At 39.5% G+C, this 18,541-nt stretch overlaps 1 protein-coding gene across 5 annotated transcripts in view; it reads right to left on the bottom strand.

Moving 5' to 3' along the window:
* Positions 1-332: 332 nt before the first annotated feature.
* The window catches only part of LOC128868496 (TGF-beta receptor type-1), a 55,421-nt gene continuing 37,212 nt past the window's right edge, over positions 333-18,541 (bottom strand). For all 5 annotated transcript variants that reach the window (XM_054110642.1, XM_054110646.1, XM_054110647.1 and 2 more), the window contains 4 exons: positions 8,689-8,916; positions 8,374-8,607; positions 2,089-2,612; positions 333-2,023 (listed from right to left, as the gene is read on the bottom strand). In XM_054110642.1, the coding sequence (XP_053966617.1) occupies positions 1,841-2,023; positions 2,089-2,612; positions 8,374-8,607; positions 8,689-8,916 (1,169 nt within the window). In that variant the 3' untranslated portion in view covers positions 333-1,840. The remainder of the gene's footprint in view (positions 2,024-2,088; positions 2,613-8,373; positions 8,608-8,688; positions 8,917-18,541) is intronic.

Here is an 18,541-nt window from a genome sequence, read left to right as displayed (position 1 = left end):
AAAATAAAAAAAAAACAAAACGGCTATGTACAACGTTTGCCACTATTGTGTAGATTAATAAAATTTTTTGTTTTTTGATTTCAGTTGATTCTTCATTGATGTATCGCTGCCACCAGATGACGTCATTTTTTTTTTAACTCGTTACGTTCATTTACATAAATTTGTCAATTTTCAATATTTTTTAATAAAAATTTACATCAACATAGTTTCTTTTCTCTTTCATAGCGTTATAACGCGGGGTGCGTCGAAGCTCCCTTCAAAATGCTCCTCCAAAACGGTCTATCTTGAGCTGTTGCTTCGTAGTTACGTATTCCGAGCTTCTTAAGATCGTGTTCCACTGCGTCTATCCAACGGTTCCTCGGTCTGCCTTTGGCCTTCACGCCCATTAGCTTTCCTGTCAAGGCTTTCTTCACGGTACAGTCAAGAGGCATACGGATCACATAACCTAGCCATCTTATGCGCTGCGCTCTAACAAAACGCACAGCTGTCTCGTTCTGAGTTAGATTCTGACTATCAACATAGTTTAATACATATATAATAAATTGCCGTTTGTCCGATGCTGGAATAATCATTCCTACTTACGAAAAAAAAAAATCCCGAAAATCGACTATTTTTTGACCCCCCACAGTGGCGTTCCCCCTTAACAGTTTTCCGATTTGTAGGAGCGGTAAATTGCAATTTCGAAAAATATTTAAAGATGCAGTATTTTTGTTTTTCTTGTTCACTCCTCTCGGGTGCATAGCGTTGATTTCGTTAATCTATTTTGATTTCTGACAGGGTAGGTGGTTAGTCTGCCGCTTCGAAGATTCACTAAACATTCGTAAAATTTCCAGAGAAATTCCAGCTTAAAAAGCGCATGGTTTATTTTTATTTTCGCGACAAAACTAGTCAGCATTAATTATTTTCAATATTTTTTTGCAATACTCATAAAAATATCTGTACTTCCTAAAAATACGAGGCATATTTGCTTCCTCCTTACGTTTACTCTTGTTCTTCGCTTGATTCTTGGTTTAAAGCCGTGTTGTAGTAGTAAGCCAGTAAAGCAATAAACATTTAAAAGCAAATTCTAAAGTTTTCGAAAATTAAACGACAGTTATGCGCAAACTTAAAATCTATAATAGCTAATCTCAAGATTGTTTGCATTTCTAAATTACGTATTTACATTAGTTATTTCTCACTGCATTCACATTCACAACTATTCCCTACACTGCATCAAGGTCTATTTCTCCGCTCTTGCGGCATCTTGCTTTTCTATACACATACATATATACATGCACACAACATAGCTTAGAATTAATTTTAAATATGTGATTATTTTTCTGTTTATCATCCGCCTGTAGAGCTGATGCGTTTAATTAGTTACAATCGGCTTGCTTGTGTTGTTCACTTCACTTACGCCTAATACACATTTTACATTACTCTCTCACTTAGACAAGTTATTACAAATTATAGTTTAAAATTACAAATACAACTTTTAGTGCGTTAATAGAATGCTCTGCATCAATTATAACAGCTTTATAAATTTCTCTGTTTACCATATTTTTTCTGTTTTTTTTTTATATTTTTTGTTTTATGTTTGTTTTTTTTTTTGCATTAGGTATTTTAAGGTATACTCTTCTCTTTAGGTAATTTTTCCAGGCCTCTTCTACTCAATCTTTTCTCATCTTTTAGTAAATCTTCTTAAAAGTTCAGTAGAAAAGTGAATAGGAGAGATATAGAGAAGGCGACAATACGCACAGTTCAATACTTGCTATGCTACAGCCTTCCCCCTCGTCGACTTAAATAGTTATATTTATACCCGTTGGTTTCAAGCCAAATTGGCTGTGTACTACAACTACAATCAGTTCTTCACTTTATCTTCAACTGTTATATTGGCCAAAGTCTTTTTTATGCGTAGCGCCGTCAGACGTGCCACAGGATTCGGATACCAGCACTCCTTCATCACCTTCGCCATGCCGTGCAATACTTCGGAAGCATGCCAGCGATTTGGTATGTTTGGGCGCATTTTATCGATGCAAACCACCTGCAAAGCAAGTTCGTTAGTCTTATGTATGTATGTGTAAATGTATGAATGTGCATTCGCCTTACCTTCTTCATCTCCTCAATACTCGGATCAGGTTGCACAACATCATAGTATGGCAACTGATATTCATCGTATATCATGCCAATGTTGCAACGGCGCGCAATCTCCCACAATATCAAGCCGAATGCATACACATCGGCGCGCTTATATGAATCGAAATGTTGCGCATTCATACTCTCGTCTAATACTTCAGGTGCCATATAACGCTTGGTGCCGACGCGATGCGTGGAAGGTATATCGACGGAATCATTCTTTTCCACATGGCGTACAGCCAAACCGAGGTCGCCTATCGCACAGCTGAGATTGGATTTAACGAGAATATTTTTCGATTTGAGGTCACGATGCGCAATCGCTGGTTTACCGCGTGTACCCACAATATCCATGTGTAGGTGAGCTAAGCCAGTCGCGATTGATAGCGCCATATTGAGCATAGTTTTCGTATCCACAGTGTGCGTGGTGAGGTAATCGAATAATGAACCATTTTCGTGGTAGTCAGTGACTAGCCAAAGCTGCGTCCAGGTGCCGTTATCTGTAAGCGAAAAGAAAAATCAGTTGCGCATGAAGAAATAAATGTACAACGTAAGTGAATTATTTTCAGTTAGTAATTTTCAGTTGAAAAAGAGAAGAATTTGTTATATACATACTTTAAACTTAAAAAGTAAATCAGACCGACTGGGAGACCAGTTTTCCAATGCTCTATAAATTTCATTTTTCTATTAAAGTTCGCAAATTATATTTGTAAAAAATATATGGATTGGAAGAAAACGTATAAAAAATACCAAAGTATAGATAAACAATTATTTATTGAGCATTTTTATTTGGAATGAACAACTTATGCTACAGGTGAGAAAGCATACAGGGTTTGATTGAAAAGTAATGAGCCTTCCCGCGCGGAGCGTCTGCCAAGCGATCAACCGAATCGGCTGGTGGGGGAAAATGATCGTTGAAAGCTCTGGACTCTCGAAGCATCGTTCACAAGGAGTTTGTACCTCCAGGAAGCACTGTAAACGTGGCATTTTACAAAGAAGTGCTCCTTCGGCTGAAAAACCGCGTCGCCCGGGTTCGGCCTGACCTCGTCAACAATTGGACCCTTCATCACGATAATGCGCCGGCGCACACCGCCTTCCTCTGCACGTCTGCATTGGCCAAGATGGGGGTTCTGGTGCTTCCCCACCCTCCCTACAGCCCAGACCTGTCCCCTCCGGACTTCTTCTTGTTCCCGCGCCTGAAGGCGTTCCAAAAAACTGTGACAGCCGAATTGAACGCGATTCCGGCGGATGAGTTTAAAAAATATTTCCTGCAGTGGAAGGACCGCTACCAGCGGTGTATTGACGCTCAACAGAGATCACAGTTGAATGTTATTTCAATTTTGAGATTTTTCTTGAGATTTCATTTAGCGAAAGCTGCAATTAGTGGTGCCATAGCTGGCAAACCACCATAGCCGTAACCATAATCATACCCGCAACAGTATAGCATTTGTCGATTAGTCGTGGCGTAACCATAAACAGCTGATATTGAAGTAAAGTTAATGACAACATCTGCATTTTGTTCATAAAAATTCGGACAATTTTCCACTAAGTCAATTAATTTTTCGTCGCTCATTTCTAGTATTCAAATTTTTATGGCAAGTATCAAAACAAATCAAGGCGCATTCATTAAAGGTGGTGGCACTAGAGCAACAACAATGTTCTGTACGTTTTATTGTCAAAGCAAAGTATTGGGGAAGCTAGCTGCTTACGGCTACGGGGAGAAACTAAAATTCAATAGATTCATACAGCTCCGGTAATGATTGCGGCGTTTTGGTGCGGCATCTATATTTGTTTACAGTGATGTCCATAAGTTAGCACAGCTGATTGCTATGGTTACGGTTAAGGTTAAGGTAGGGCACCACGAATCGACGCTTGAGGAATCCTCGGGCATTAGTACTCGCAGTACTACACCTTTTCCAACAGTATTTCAGTAAAGGGTCAAATGAACAATACTTCAGAATAGTAAATTATACTTCAGATGCTGTAAAATGTTTTTCAGAATTGTAAATTGTATTTCAGAATATGTGAAATATACTTCATTTATCTTATTTATTTTCATTCGATTGTGATTTTTTGCGCCTAAAGCGATTATTTTGATTTTTGAATCATTTAATTGAACTGCAAGGAAGTCTTAGAAATGGAGGCGCAAAATAAATGCTTGAACTGACAAATCAACATGAAGTCCGCATCCATTGTGAAATCTGGATTTTGTCCGCTTTGCAGATAAGTTATTGCTGACAAATGGACAATTAACAATCTGAAATACAATTTACGGTTTCTGAAGTACCATTGACTATTGCGAAGTACTATTTACAGTATCTGAAGTATAATTTACTATTCTAAAATACATTTTACCGTTTTTGAAGTACCTTTGACGCTTTTTGAAATACTGTTGGAAAAGTTGTGGCTATTGAAAGAGTTATTTATCGCACAAATTGTTAAAACAGAATTCTATTACATATGATTTCTATTACTGGACTGAATACCCAACTTAGCGCAATCGAAGACAGTCGCTTCTGAATGATTTGTGGCAATTTGGTTGACCCCAGTGTTAAAAGAAAAAAGCAGCGTTAGCCTCATCTTGTCATCCATCAGGCATACACTGGATCCAACGGAATATAGGCCGCACCGTGCACACGTCCCTCGGTTCCATATTTAAGTCCCGGATTTATATCCGGCCAAGAACTGCCACTCCAGCAGCATTCCCCAAACATTTATGGGGGATGTCAATGCTGTTGCAACAACAACAATGCATAGACAAGTCTTAAGCGACATTCATGAGGAGTCCATTACCACCAAAATAAACACCCTTCATGCAGTTATCAGAGTCCAATAACCACGAATTTGTAGACGAAGCGTTTTAGCTGTCATGTAAGTCCTAGAATTGGCACCGTCGTGCCCAACATACACATGCCCGACATGCGCAGCTACCACGCATGGATCTGAACTAACCAACTCTTCACTAAACGGGCGAGCCTAATAATCAAACACCCCCTCTCTTTGATCGCCCCTCGTCGAAGTAGTATGTTTGCTGAGCCTGCCGTTAAATGAGATTGAGTGCGACGATTGTTAGCTGCTACAACAACAAGACTAGGTTAGGTTAGGTTAGCCAGGTTGCTTGTCTAAGACAAGACACTCGGTGGCCCTAAAGTCCATGGTGATACCTGCATTTTATTTCCATCTCCTAACTAAGTTGCTTAAACCACTTAGATCTTTTTAAGTAGGTAACTAGTCCATCCAGTGAGACATTTTTCAAATTTCCCAGGTCTTCAAAGAAATAATCGCTATGATATTTGACACGGCTTCTTTGAAGTGCAGGACATTCACAGAGGAGCTGTTGTATCGACTTAATTTCTTCTTCGTCAGAAGAAGTCATTGTGAGGTACACCCATTCTACTGGCTAGGGTGCCAATAATGCAGTGGCCCGTTATGACACCTGTGAGGGGCGCTCTTAGTTGATCTGTTGAGTCCAAGCAGACATTTTTTTCTTTTAAGATTCAGTTTTGGCAAGAGCGCTTTAGCAACCCACAGGAAGCCTAACTACAAAGATTAAAATATTTTCTCTTTTTCGTAATTTTTTTCTATCCTTCACCATGATTTATACCAAACCACTCCCTTTTTGTCCACACATATAATATAAGGAATAAACCACATGACCAACATTTTTTAACACTCAAAACTAGCTGTACGAGGTGTGTTCAAAAAGTATCTTGCGAATTTTGTGTTTTTTTTTGTTTTTAATTATTTATATTATTTATTCTTAATATCTCTTTTGTCTCCTTCAAAAAATCCCCATGAGATATTATGCACTTGTGCCAACGTTTTTTCCAATCTTCGACGCACTTAAAAAATCATTTTTTTATCTCGTTCAGCTCCTTCTTCGAAGTCGTCTTTATATCGTCAATCGTAGCGTAGCGTCGTCCTTTCATGGGCCTCTTCAGTTACGGGAACAAGAAAAAGTCACAGGAGGCCAGATCTGGGGAATACGGTGGCTGTGACATCATTAGTGTGTGGTTTTTTCCCAAAAAGTTGCGCACAACGAAAGATGTGTGAGCAGGGGCGTTATCGTGATGCAAGAGCCAATTTTTGTTCTTCCACAAATCCGGGCGTTTGTGGCGGATGGTGGATTGCTTCGCGCAAATTGTGCATAACTTGCAGATAATATTTCTTATTGACCGTTTTACCCTGTGGCAAGAACTCCTGATGCACAACGCCCCTGCAATCAAAGAAAACGGTAAGCAAAACTTTTACATTCGACCGAACTTGGCGCGCTTTTTTCGTTTTTCGGTCTTGGTTCGTGCGGCAGTTTCCATTGAGATAATTGAGCTTTGGTTTCCACGTCTTAACCATAAACCCACGATTCGTCAGCAGTTATGACCCTCTGGAGCACATTTGGGTCGTCGCGGACAAAGTCCAACATCTCATTAGCAATGTTCATGCGATGATGCTTTTGGTCGAAATTTAGCAGTTTTGGTACGAATTTTGCGGCGATCCGTCTCATGCCCAAATCATTGAAAAAATCGAATGGCACCAGCCAATCGATATGTCTAGGTCCTCAGCAACTACTCTAACGCTGGTTCGAGGATTATTCACTACGATTTTCTGACTTCCACAATTTTTTCGTCTGTTGTTGAAGTGCTCGGGCGTCCGGCACGCTTTTTGTCGTTCACATCTTCTCGGCCTTCTGAGAACATTTTGTACCACCGATAAACGTTGCTTTGGTCCAAAGTAGCTTCTCCGTATGATACAGTCAACATTCGCGCACTTAATTTCGTTTTTCACACAAAATTTAATACAGGTTCCTTGATCCATCGTTTTGAATAGATAAAAATCGAAGACGAGCCGAAACCTGTGCAAGCAAAGCAGCTGTCAACAATTAACTGAACACTCAAAATGGCCGAACTCGTCGGCATGGTGAGAGACATGAGTACCAACATATCGCCACAAAAAAATCGAAATTCGAATATACATAACCTGCGAAAATTCAAAATTCGCGATACTTTTTGAACACACCTCGTAAATGTATTCAAAACTCATAATTTCGAGGTAAAAATTGCTGGAGTGAAAGAGGAAAATTGAAAAAAAAAAAACATTTCGTGGCCCATCAAAGCGAAAATTGTGAAAATAAAGGAAACTCATTTTGGGTAAAATTTTTCCGTAAATTGTTTAAAACTGTTGTATGGTCGATCTTTAGCTTCGGGGCGATGCTACGAAGACTAACAAGACGGTTAAAACTCAATTATTTCTGTGATTTTATCGACGTTTTCGACGACGGATCTGCCTGTGCGATGTGCATCTTTAACATCAAAGTGCCTGAATGGACTCCACGAAACGAAAATAGCACGTAATTGGCTCTTACAGTGTCGGCAACATAAAATTCTTCTTCTTAATTGGCGCGATAACCGCTTACGCGCTTTTGGGCGAGTTTAACAAAGCGCGCCTGTCGTTTCTTTCTCGTGCTAACCGGCACCAGTTGGACACACCAAGTGCAGCCAAGTCCTCCACCTGATCTTTCCAACGCAGAGGAGGCCTTCCTCTTCCTCTGCTACCACCAGCTGGTACCGCATCGAATACTTTCAGAGCCGAAGCGTTTGTATCCATTCGGACGACATGACCCAGCCAACGTAGCCGCTTGATCTTTATTCGCTGCACTATGTCTATGTCGTCGTAAAGCGCATACAGCTCATCGTTCCATCGCCTGCGATATTCCCCGTTGCCAACGTGCAAAGGTCCAAAAATCTTACGCAGAATCTTTCTCTCAAATACTCCAAGCCTCGCTTCGTCGGATGTTGTCATCGTCCACGCTTCTGCGCCATACGTTAGGACGGGCATGACGAGAGCCTTGAAGAGTGTTAGTTTTGTTCGTTGAGAGATGACTTTACTACTCAATTGCCTACTTAGTACAAAATAGCACTTGTTGGCAAGAGAGATTCTACGCACCATTCACAACTCACTAATTCAGCGGTCTGGCTTGCATTTTCGTCTTTATCAAAAAAACTCTCTACCGAATTTTCTCTTTGTTGACTTCTACTGTTAACTCTCTGTAACTCATAACTGAATGGAACAATCAAAACAAGCAAACAATTTCTTTGGTGTGAAATGTCACCTTGACAACGAGCCTAAACTTTAAATTGTTTGATCGATACTTTACGAAATATCGATGGCTACAGCCATCTACCGAGAAAATAACGAATTTCTTTTTCCCCCAAACTATTAAATTTCAAATATTTGTTTCGGTCGAAATTTCTCTTCAACTCTTACCCTTATTATCGGCCGCTATGAAACCCAAAATATTCTCATGACGCAACATCACAGTCTGATAGATTTCCGCCTCCCTAAACCAGGAACACTCTTCGCGGCTGGAGAAGATTTTTACCGCCACATTTTCACCACGCCAACGGCCGCGCCATACCTCACCAAAACGACCCTTGCCAATGACATGGCACAGCTGTATCTGGCGAGCTATTGAGCGCTGCACCAGCAGTGGTAGACCGGCTGAAAACGAAGAAAAGGACAAAAAGTAATTGCAAGTGAAAGGAAAAATAAATAACACAGTACACAAAAGCAGTAACTCACCCGAACCGGAACCAGAGGTGGTCATCTCAATAATATCTTGGATAGTGTTGCCATTTAAAATAGGATCGCAAACAGAATCATCCGGCGGGAAGGTACGCCCATTACTATTGCGTTTGCGACGCTGCCAGAAGCACAGCGACATTAGTACCGACAGGCATATGAAGAGCGTAGCGCCGAAAATGATGGCCACCAATACCCATGTGTTTAGAGGCTCCTCCGGCAAGAAATCTAAATTAAGCGCATTCCCCAAGCGATAAGAAAATGTGAAGTATGTGAATACATTTTTATGTATGAGTGATTTGAAAAAACGACATTTATAGTTTAAAAATTAATTGGGGCATTATTTTCCAAAGTTTCAAAGAGCCGTGCAAAGCGATAAATGTGAGATGCGTGCGTGAAGTAAGCTTCTGCTACATTTATTTACATATACATATATACAAGCATTTAAGGAAGATGGTGAAGGGATTAAAACAACAATAAAATGCATGCAAAAGGGTGCACGTGAGTGATTATTTACAAAATAAAACACAGATACAATGACATAGCCAAAATGTGCACATACAAAAAGTGCGATCGTACAAAAAAATAAGTAGTGAAAAACCCCTTTACCTGGTTGAATATTTCCGATCGTTCCATATTAAAAACTACTTTACATACCATTGCGTACTCGCAGCAGGGTCGTCAGCATTTAATGCTGCTTTTCTAGCGTTGCCAATAAAAGGTGGTCTATTAGAAAAATTGCTAGCAATAGCAACAACACTATGCGGCAAATCAAACTCGTCGGCTCGGTGATCTAGTGAAACCAAGCGCAAGTGATGATGGTCTTAGGTTAGTGACTTTTTCGAGTTTAGCACAAATAAATCTAACATCACCACCGACGTTTTTTACTGGAAACTTCCAATTTTAAGTATTTATTTAAAAGAAAAAATCAACAAAATTCAATCATATTGGCCTACAGCGCCATTTAGCGTAGTGCTAATAAAAAGCACAGCTCAGAAATGAATTCCTCGTACCAAGAAACGGGTATATAAGCATTTTCTGAGAATATTTTTCAAAAACTTTGCCTACTTATTGCCTATGTAGTGTGCCAGTATACATTTAAGGATATCAATAAGGTTACCATTAAGGGGTTAGGGGTGGTCAGAATTTTCAAATAATTGGATTTCTTTTTGCATTTTCTTAAAGCAAAGAGTGGTTAAGTTTCAAGAGCTGGTGTTGATTTGAATAAAATACAATTTTTTTAGAAAATTATTGTCATTTCTCTTTATTATATTAATATTGGTATGGCTCAATTCCGTATGGAACAAAATATCGGCCAAATAGCCACCGCGGCCTCGGCGGCACACCTCCATCCGATGGTCCAAATTTTCGGTGAAGCTGAGGCATAATTGAGGTTTTATGCCGTTAATGTGCCGAATTATCTCATCCTTTAGCCCTTGAATTGTTGCTGACTTATCGACGTACACCTTTTCTTTCAAATAACCCCAAAGAAAGTAGTCCAACGGTGTCGTTGACGTTTAGGTGTGGTTCACATTCAACATCGGCCCTTGAAATTTAACCACCCTTTATAATATCTTTAAAATGGTGTGTGAAAATTGGAAGTGAATCCGACAAATACTTTTCGAGTTATTCAACAATTAACAAAGGGCGCTCGGGCGCTCCGGAGCGTTCGAGAGCAAGTGGCTAGCAGCAGCTGCATAAATCGATAGCAAAACTTTAAATGCGTTTTTCTCAAAACTATGTTTTTTGAACTGGTGATCACTGTAATTTAAAAACCGCTTAGTAGATTTGAATAAAAATGATACTCCTTTTGAAAAACATAAAAAAACTCGTGCCTGATCGAAGAATTTTTTTTTTTCAAAAATTTCAATTTTTTTTGTTTACATTTAATTGCCGGTTTTTTCTCGAAAATCTGAAAAATATTTCCACAAGATTATCTATTAATAAAACTAATTTCTCTTGTCCAATTGATTTTAAATAGATGAATCTTGAAGGACTTGTGATGATCACCGCAAGGGACTTCTGGAGAAACGGGCTCCACATAAACAGCGATAACTTTTACAATTATTATTATTATTATTATTATTATTATTTTTTTTTTTTTTTGAATTTCGCTAAAGCCAAGTCGAAATATGATGTGTTAAGGCTATGTTTTTATTTTTGTAAAATAAAGCAATTGACTAGCAAAGAAAAATTTATTGAAAATCATCATTTTTTCGGGCCACTGACTACCCCTAACCCCTTAAACTATTGACAACAAAAACCACCACTTCCGACTGGTTTCGCTCAATAGAGATTTTGGCTGTCGCACTGTGTAATAGGCATCTAAAAAGATTTTTTTATTTCCACTCTCGAATTCATAAATTATATCGCTTGATGTTGAAAATATTTATATTTTTGTAATCAAGAATCGTAGGTATCGCAAAATGTTAAACACTTTCTGGTTCAAACAATATTAATAATACACCAACAAAAAAGTATTATTTTCTAAACAAAAAAAGAAAATTCGAAGCCTGTTTTTCATTCGCAATGAGCTCGATGATTCGAAATTTGGTCTTGTCTCAAAAAAGTTGTTAAATTAGTATCTCATCCGATTAACTTTCTTCCACCACAATCATCAATATGAACAACCAAGCCATATTAAAATATATTAAGCGCCAAAACACTACAGCTAAAAAAGGCGATGTTAATGGACCACCCACAATAGCACTTCCCACAAACCACCAGCAAAGCACATCAGGAACATCATGAGCAGCAGCTCAAAACACGGCTGGGATGGGGCGTGCAAGTTTGCTGAGCTGGTGATGCGGTTGTTGAGTGAGCTCGATGAAGAAAGGCGAAGAAGAGGACGTTTTTAACAACATAAGATAGAGGAGGCTGATAGCTATGACGCCTGAGCTTGTATTCATTCAGAAGCAGAGTACCAGTGGAGGTCGGATAGAGACGAACTGACGACAATCCCAGACGACTGAGTGTATTACTCACAACTAAATCATACAGTGGCAAGACGGTATTGGTCATGACACTACCGCGTTTTCGATGCTCCTTCTGAAGCCACCTACGGTGGAAGCATTGGGATACTATCTTTGATGTATTACCGCCATACGTCCCAAGCAGACGGCCTGGACGCAGGTTCCTAATGTGATCAATAGACACAATCACGGCTCCACCTCGATGTAACGCAAACAGGCAGTCCGGTAAAATGGAATCAGCCGAAGAGGGGAGGTTTGACGGTACCAATTGAATGTTTCTGACATTTCTATTCTCCCCTCCAAATAAAAACAAATAAAACAAAAATAAAAAATAAGCGAATAAACACCGCTCTTACGATGTCTTATGTGAGATATGAGACTTTTATCGTATGTACTAAATTACATGACAATACCGTACATTTTTTTTTTAGTGATTTTACTAGCAACCCAAAATCAGAGACATTTGGTTAAAGGTCGGTTTGAGTAGATGAACAAAATCGAGGGAGACAGTTTAAACCCGAGTATTTATTTTATGGGTTTTTCATGGTAGTTCATTTGTACCTTTAGTCTGTAAGGTTTAACCATAGACTCAAATAAAATAAATTAAAAAAACTACCCAAACAGACTGACGATTCGCTAGCCGTTTCGAAGAAATTAAGGATGACAAAAAAAACATGACTTTGAAAGAACCAAGCAGTTTGAAGGTGCGTGTCGAGCTTGGTGGCAAAAAGTGTAGAGAAGTCAATGGGAGAGGCATGCACGGTCAGCGATATCGAAAGCTTTTTTTGACATTTTGCGTTCATCGTATTTACATTTCCCTATTTTTATTCAAATGCACTTTGGGCTCGCATTCGAACGAACGAATGGCCAAAGAAAATTATTCGCTTAAATGTCAAAAATACGAAAGAAAAGTCGCAAACAAAGACATCGTGTAAATGCACGAATATTTTTGAATACTTCTTTTAAAGAGAATGTAAAAAAAACGCAGGGTGAAAAGTCATCGTGTAAATAGGCCATGCTACATCTGGTTCGTTGCGGTTTGAATATTACTTAATGGAGCTCAAATCCAAACCCTAACACGGGTCCGGGGGGGTATTTTTTTGTCTTGTGGTGTTTGTAATGGGAACAGAAACTTGGCACACTACTCAACAAATTTCCAACGTTTGAGTGCACCTGGGGTCGTACTTTGTGATAGTTATTTCTTGGCAAAGGTGTGTAAGTCCTTATTAGGAGGGCATAATCAAAAGAGATTTAAGCATCTCATAAGTCTCCCTTAGGATAAACTGAGAATGTTCACTGGCATTCTTACGGGCTACGCAGCGATCTACACAAACTTCTTTCGTTTCAGCGACCAATCCCCGGACACTCCAACACATCTTCTTCTCGAATGCGATGCCATAGCTAGAAGAGAGAGTAGACATCACGGCCTGCTGCGGTCAGATGAAAGCACATATGCTCAGCCCCAGGCACATATCTTAAATTCACTGAGGGAACTGGTTTGGAAGTGGTACTGTGATGAGTAAACCTTAATTTCGAGGTGAAGACCTCCACATTTGTCATTTCACTTGATTTTCTCACAACTCAGTTCCCAGATAAAAAGCCAAGTCTAAAATCGCGCTTTTCTTACATACGACGATTTTCTTACAAACTCTGACTTGCATTAATGTTTTCACTGAAAGCATCTCTCGTGCGATAGAGATCTGCCAGCATAGTGGCCTTCCATTTTCCTCGCTAACGCATTTCGTTTGCAGCGACATCTTTATGAATGGATTCTTCGTGTTCGTCATTAATTCAATCCATATTTTCGGGGAAAAAGCTCAAATTTAAGTGAAAAAAATATTTTGTTTTAAAGACTTATTGCATCCCATTTCATAATAGCAGCCCATCAACAGTATTTTGACTTTTCGCGAAAGCCTGCGAATTTCAGGTACAGGTAAATTGTCATAATGTGGCCGTGGTTTTACGATCGATGACACATCAGTGATTTCGTCGCCAAAACCGAGCGAAGGCCGAGCAGACGCACAGAATGTGGTCCGCTGTCTTATCCTCCTCTCCACATGCTGGGCAGAGTGTACTGTCTAAGATGCCCACCTTTTCCATGGGTTACTAACCGTGGCTCTGATGGTTACAGAAGAGAATGGCACAACGGGCTCCTGGCCAAAGAAGTTGGCCTCAAACCCATTCTGACTAAAGAGTCAGAGATCTCGTTACCCGCGATACCCACATCTCCGCCTGAAACATAGATGCATGCATTCCAAGAGCAAAGTGTAGTTTTGTCCCGCTTGATTCCACGTAGACACCAGAGCCGGGACCGTGCTCGAGCCTGGTGCCATCCGTGAAAACGCGAGAACGTGTTTCCCGGGCTAATTTTCTGAAACTCAGTTCACCATTTGTTTTATTTTCTTATATTTATTTCATAAATTTGTTTCTTGGACCCATCAGTCAAATTTGTACAACACCTTAAACATCACCTTTTAGGAGCCCACGCCGACTTAGCTTGATTTCTTGCAGCACGGTCAAGAAATGCTAAACAACACTGTTTCATTAAATCAGAAAGTAGACTTTTTCGATTTTGGCAAAAACATATTTCAGCATAAGCTATTAAACTAAAGAATGCGGTACTTTTTGTTTGAAATAGACCAGTATTTTTGAACTATCTGCATTTTAGCAATCTAATGGAAGGAGAGGTCATCCTGAAAGAGACACAATCACTATTAAGAAATCATGAATTCCAACCAACGGAATTTGGCTATCATCTATAGTATTGTTCTTCCAAATTACGCACTGGATTGTCTGAACTGTCATCCCGGAATTTGGTTATCATTTATTGTTCTTCCAAATTACGCACTGGATTGTCTGAACTCTGGAATCTCTTTATCCTACGTTGCACTCCTCAATGACGTACTAGATTTTCTGAACTGTCATCTTGGTATCTTGTTCTTATTCGTTACATTTACCAATTTCATATCAGATTGCCTTGCCTTGTTATCATTCATTGCATCCTCGAGTGACGTATCAATTTGGCTGAACTGTCATACTGGAATTTGGTTATCAGTCATTCCTCTCCCAAACGACACACTAGGCTGTCTGAACTGTCATCCTAGAATTTGGTTATCATTTATTGTTCTTCCCAATGACGCAGTAGGCTGTCTGAACTGTCATCCTGGAATTTGGTTATCATTTATTCTTCTCCCTAATGACGCACTAGATTGTCTGAACTGTCATCCAGGAATTTGGTTATCATTTATTGTTCTCCCTAATGACGCACTAGATTGTCTGAACTGTCATCCTGGAATCTTTTTATCATACATTGCACTCCTCAATGACGTACTAGATTGTCTGCACAGTCATCCTGAAATTTGCTTATCATTCATTGAACCCTCCAGTGGCGTACCAATTTGTCTGAACTGTCATCCTGGAATTTGGTTACCCTTCATTGCGCCTAAAATAAGTTTAAATATGACGAGTGAATCACGTAGCTTAAGTGTCATCTGTCATAAGTTCGCATGATGGTAGATAAATAGTAAACAAAATGGCAAAAGGTGAAAACACCAGATTCCAGTGCACGGTATTTCAGTCACCTGAGGCAATGATTCACCAAGGTATGCGCATATCAAAACATGAGAAGCTGAATAGGCTGACATTTTGATTGAGTGCATGCAAATGCTTTGAACTTGGCCAGTATATCTGAATTCCTACGCTCTGGTATGTGAATGTAGAAGTTAAAAATTGAAAACATATTGTAAATATAAAATACCTACGTAGGCAAAGAAATATAATATGCGTTGTATGCATGTGTCTATATGAAAGATTTACCAAGGAGAGGGGGCGATTTAGAAGGACGTAATTAAGACGTCCCCATCCACTAATATATGTAGGCCGATAGTGTGGAACGCATGGTGGTTGACACTTTTATTGTTTCCAAACAGCCAGACTGCTCCTCGTCATAGGCACAAACCGACTTACTTACCACCGGCTGTTTCACATGACGCTTTCGCCCAGACAGCCTTGCAGACAGTTTTAGAAAGGGGTGCCGTCGCAGTCGCCGCGGCCAACGCATTCGCCATTGAGGCGCACTCAAGGCACAGCAAAAGATGTCTGCTCCACTTGCTGAAGTTGTTGAGCAACAACAAAAGCGACAAATGCGATGGCGGCGACACACCATTGATGGTTTTAAACACACCACAACAGCGGCAACAACAACAACAACAACCACAGCCGGCACATACTTAGTACAACGACAGCACTCCTTTTTAAATAAAACAGTGTCTGACTTCTTTATCCGTCAAGCCAAATAGCCGGTTGGTAAGCGGAAAAAATTGCTGACGAACTGTCTGCTGAAAGTAGAAAAGAGGGAAAGAAGCAAGCGAGTGCAATGTGAAAGGAAAGCGCAAACACTCACAAGCACAGCAAAGTTCATTAGAATTTTAAAAAGGCGAGAAATAGGCAACAAACAACATTACAAACAAGTCTATGAAGTGAATTGAAAAGGCGCCAGAGCACTATTTGAAGAAGCAGCTGAGCGCCATCCACCAACGCGCATACATGGGTAGGAAGAGTTGGGGTTAGGGGAAAGCACAGCTGATGAATGAAGAAATGAAGCAGCGCGTCATGAAAAACGTCCACAAATATACTAGAGGAAGAAGGTGAACGCAAAGAATTGATGGGAGAAGAAAACGCACTGGAATTGGAATGAAGTGCAACACGAAGGAAGCCTTACAAAAATCCAGGTGGCATCAAGGTGTGTGCGTGCATATGGGTGTTGACTGCCTTTGAGGGCTTTTATATAATTTGCTGTTTGTTGAGCTCTTTTGAGGAATGACGTGCACAACAGACAGAAATGATGACTGATAGAAAGGAAAATATTTGTGGATGAAAAGGTCAGCAGTCAGCAGTCGACTGTCAACTGTTAGCTGTCACCTACCACCTGACAGCTATCAGCTGTAATGCATAACAGCTGTTTTTCCATATATTTTTTTTAGGAATATTCCATACAAAAGGTGATCAGATTGGATATGCTTTTTTCCCATAGTGTATTTTGACAGATCACGCGTGACTGCTTTCAAAGTAAACACCACATTTTTTTCCGTATTCATTGACATTTCATCTAGAAAAGACTTACGCCTCAACTACGTTTACAAATTATACACGTTATCGTTATGAAAATCGACGCTCTGGGAAAAGTGTTGGCCTGAGCACGAACTTATGGTGTTCAGCGATGAGGCCCATCTTCGGCTATGTCAAGAAGCAAAATTGCCGTATTTGGGTTGAAGAGCCCCCGAAGCCATTCAAAAACAGTCATTACATCCGTTCAAAACAGAACGTTTGGTGCGGCCTATGGGCTGCAGGAATCATCGGCCCATATCTCCTCAAAGACGAGGCGGGTTTCAATGTAACAGTGAATGGCGAACGCTATCCCGTTATCTCCATAGCATCTGCCAACACGGTTCCAAAAAGACGGCACTATTTGCCATACAGCCCGTGAGACAATAGATTTATTGTGTAGTCGTTTCGGTGAGCAATTTATCTCTCGTCTCGTGCCAGTGGATTGGCCACCAAAATCGTGTGATATCACACCTTTAGACTTTTATTTGTGGGGATACGTAAAGTCTTAATGATATGTGAATAAACCAGCTTCGATTGAGGCATTGGATGTCAACATTACTAAAGTTATTCACGAGATACCGACCGAAGTCCTCCAGCGAGTCATTAAAAATTGGTGTTTACGGATGGCCGAATTGTGGCGCAGTTGCGGTCAACATTTGAAAGGGATTATCTTTAAAAAATAAATGTCATGTCTTGAAAAAATAAATGTCATGCCTTTAAAAAACAATTCATAAAAATTTCCAATCAATTTGAATTTTCGTTATTTTATTCGACACCTTTAAATTGTTCACCAAAATGGCATAATGCAGCATCCTTCGATCTTTTCGTATCGCAAGCTTAACGGCATTATTGGTGTGACTAAAAATGCTATTGGAGAGCCTGTATATGGTACTCATGGAACTTTGAACATACATAACAAAAAAGTGACTCTTATCAAAAACACTTAGTCAACATATTCCGGTATTGTAGTGCTTTCCTTAGCAACAAAATTACAGAGTAAGAATTGCAAAAATTTAGAAAACATCATTACATTTGAACAAAGAAATATTTGTTTTCCCTTTACACTTCCACATTTAATCAGAAGTAAAATATACAACTATTTAATAATAGGCACTTTTAGTTAAAAAATACATTTATGTAGTAAATAGTCAACTTTATTGCTTTGCTGATGAATTCACTACACGCCCAACAATCGGTCTGATAAGCGCGATCAGGCTAGGGGGACTTTCTTTGTTATCGCCCGCTTGAACGTCACAGCAAAATCCAATGCAATGATAAGTGAACCATTAAATAGTATTGGAGTGGAATAGGTGGTGGTAGTAGTAGCAGTAGTAGTAGAGGTAGTAGTAGTACAGTCTCAACTAGACAGATTAAGCAACTGAAAGTTTTACGAAGAGTTAGCACAAAAGATATTCTAGAAGATGTATGAGTAAGAGTGTGTGCCCGCATGTCTGTATATATGTACATACCGTAGTAGTAGTCGTCGATGACCATATGTGTGGAATATTTATTTATAAATAATTTATTTGATATTGATTTAGATTTGTGAACGAGACAAGTGACACTTTAGTGAGGTTAATCACTAGACGAAGGAGCTTAGACTTCTCGTAGAGCAAAAGCAAAAAATAAACAACATGAAATATGTCCATATGCACTACAAATTTTAATATAATGACTAACTTTAAAAACATGTGTAAATATTCACATATTTTTGCAAATAGTAAAAATAATAAACACTACGTCGAAAACTATAGCTCAGGGACTTATTCACAAGC

Source organism: Anastrepha ludens, chromosome 6, assembly GCF_028408465.1.
Source record: "Anastrepha ludens isolate Willacy chromosome 6, idAnaLude1.1, whole genome shotgun sequence".
Taxonomy (NCBI): domain Eukaryota; kingdom Metazoa; phylum Arthropoda; class Insecta; order Diptera; family Tephritidae; genus Anastrepha; species Anastrepha ludens.
This window is presented reverse-complemented; position numbering and strand designations above follow the sequence as displayed.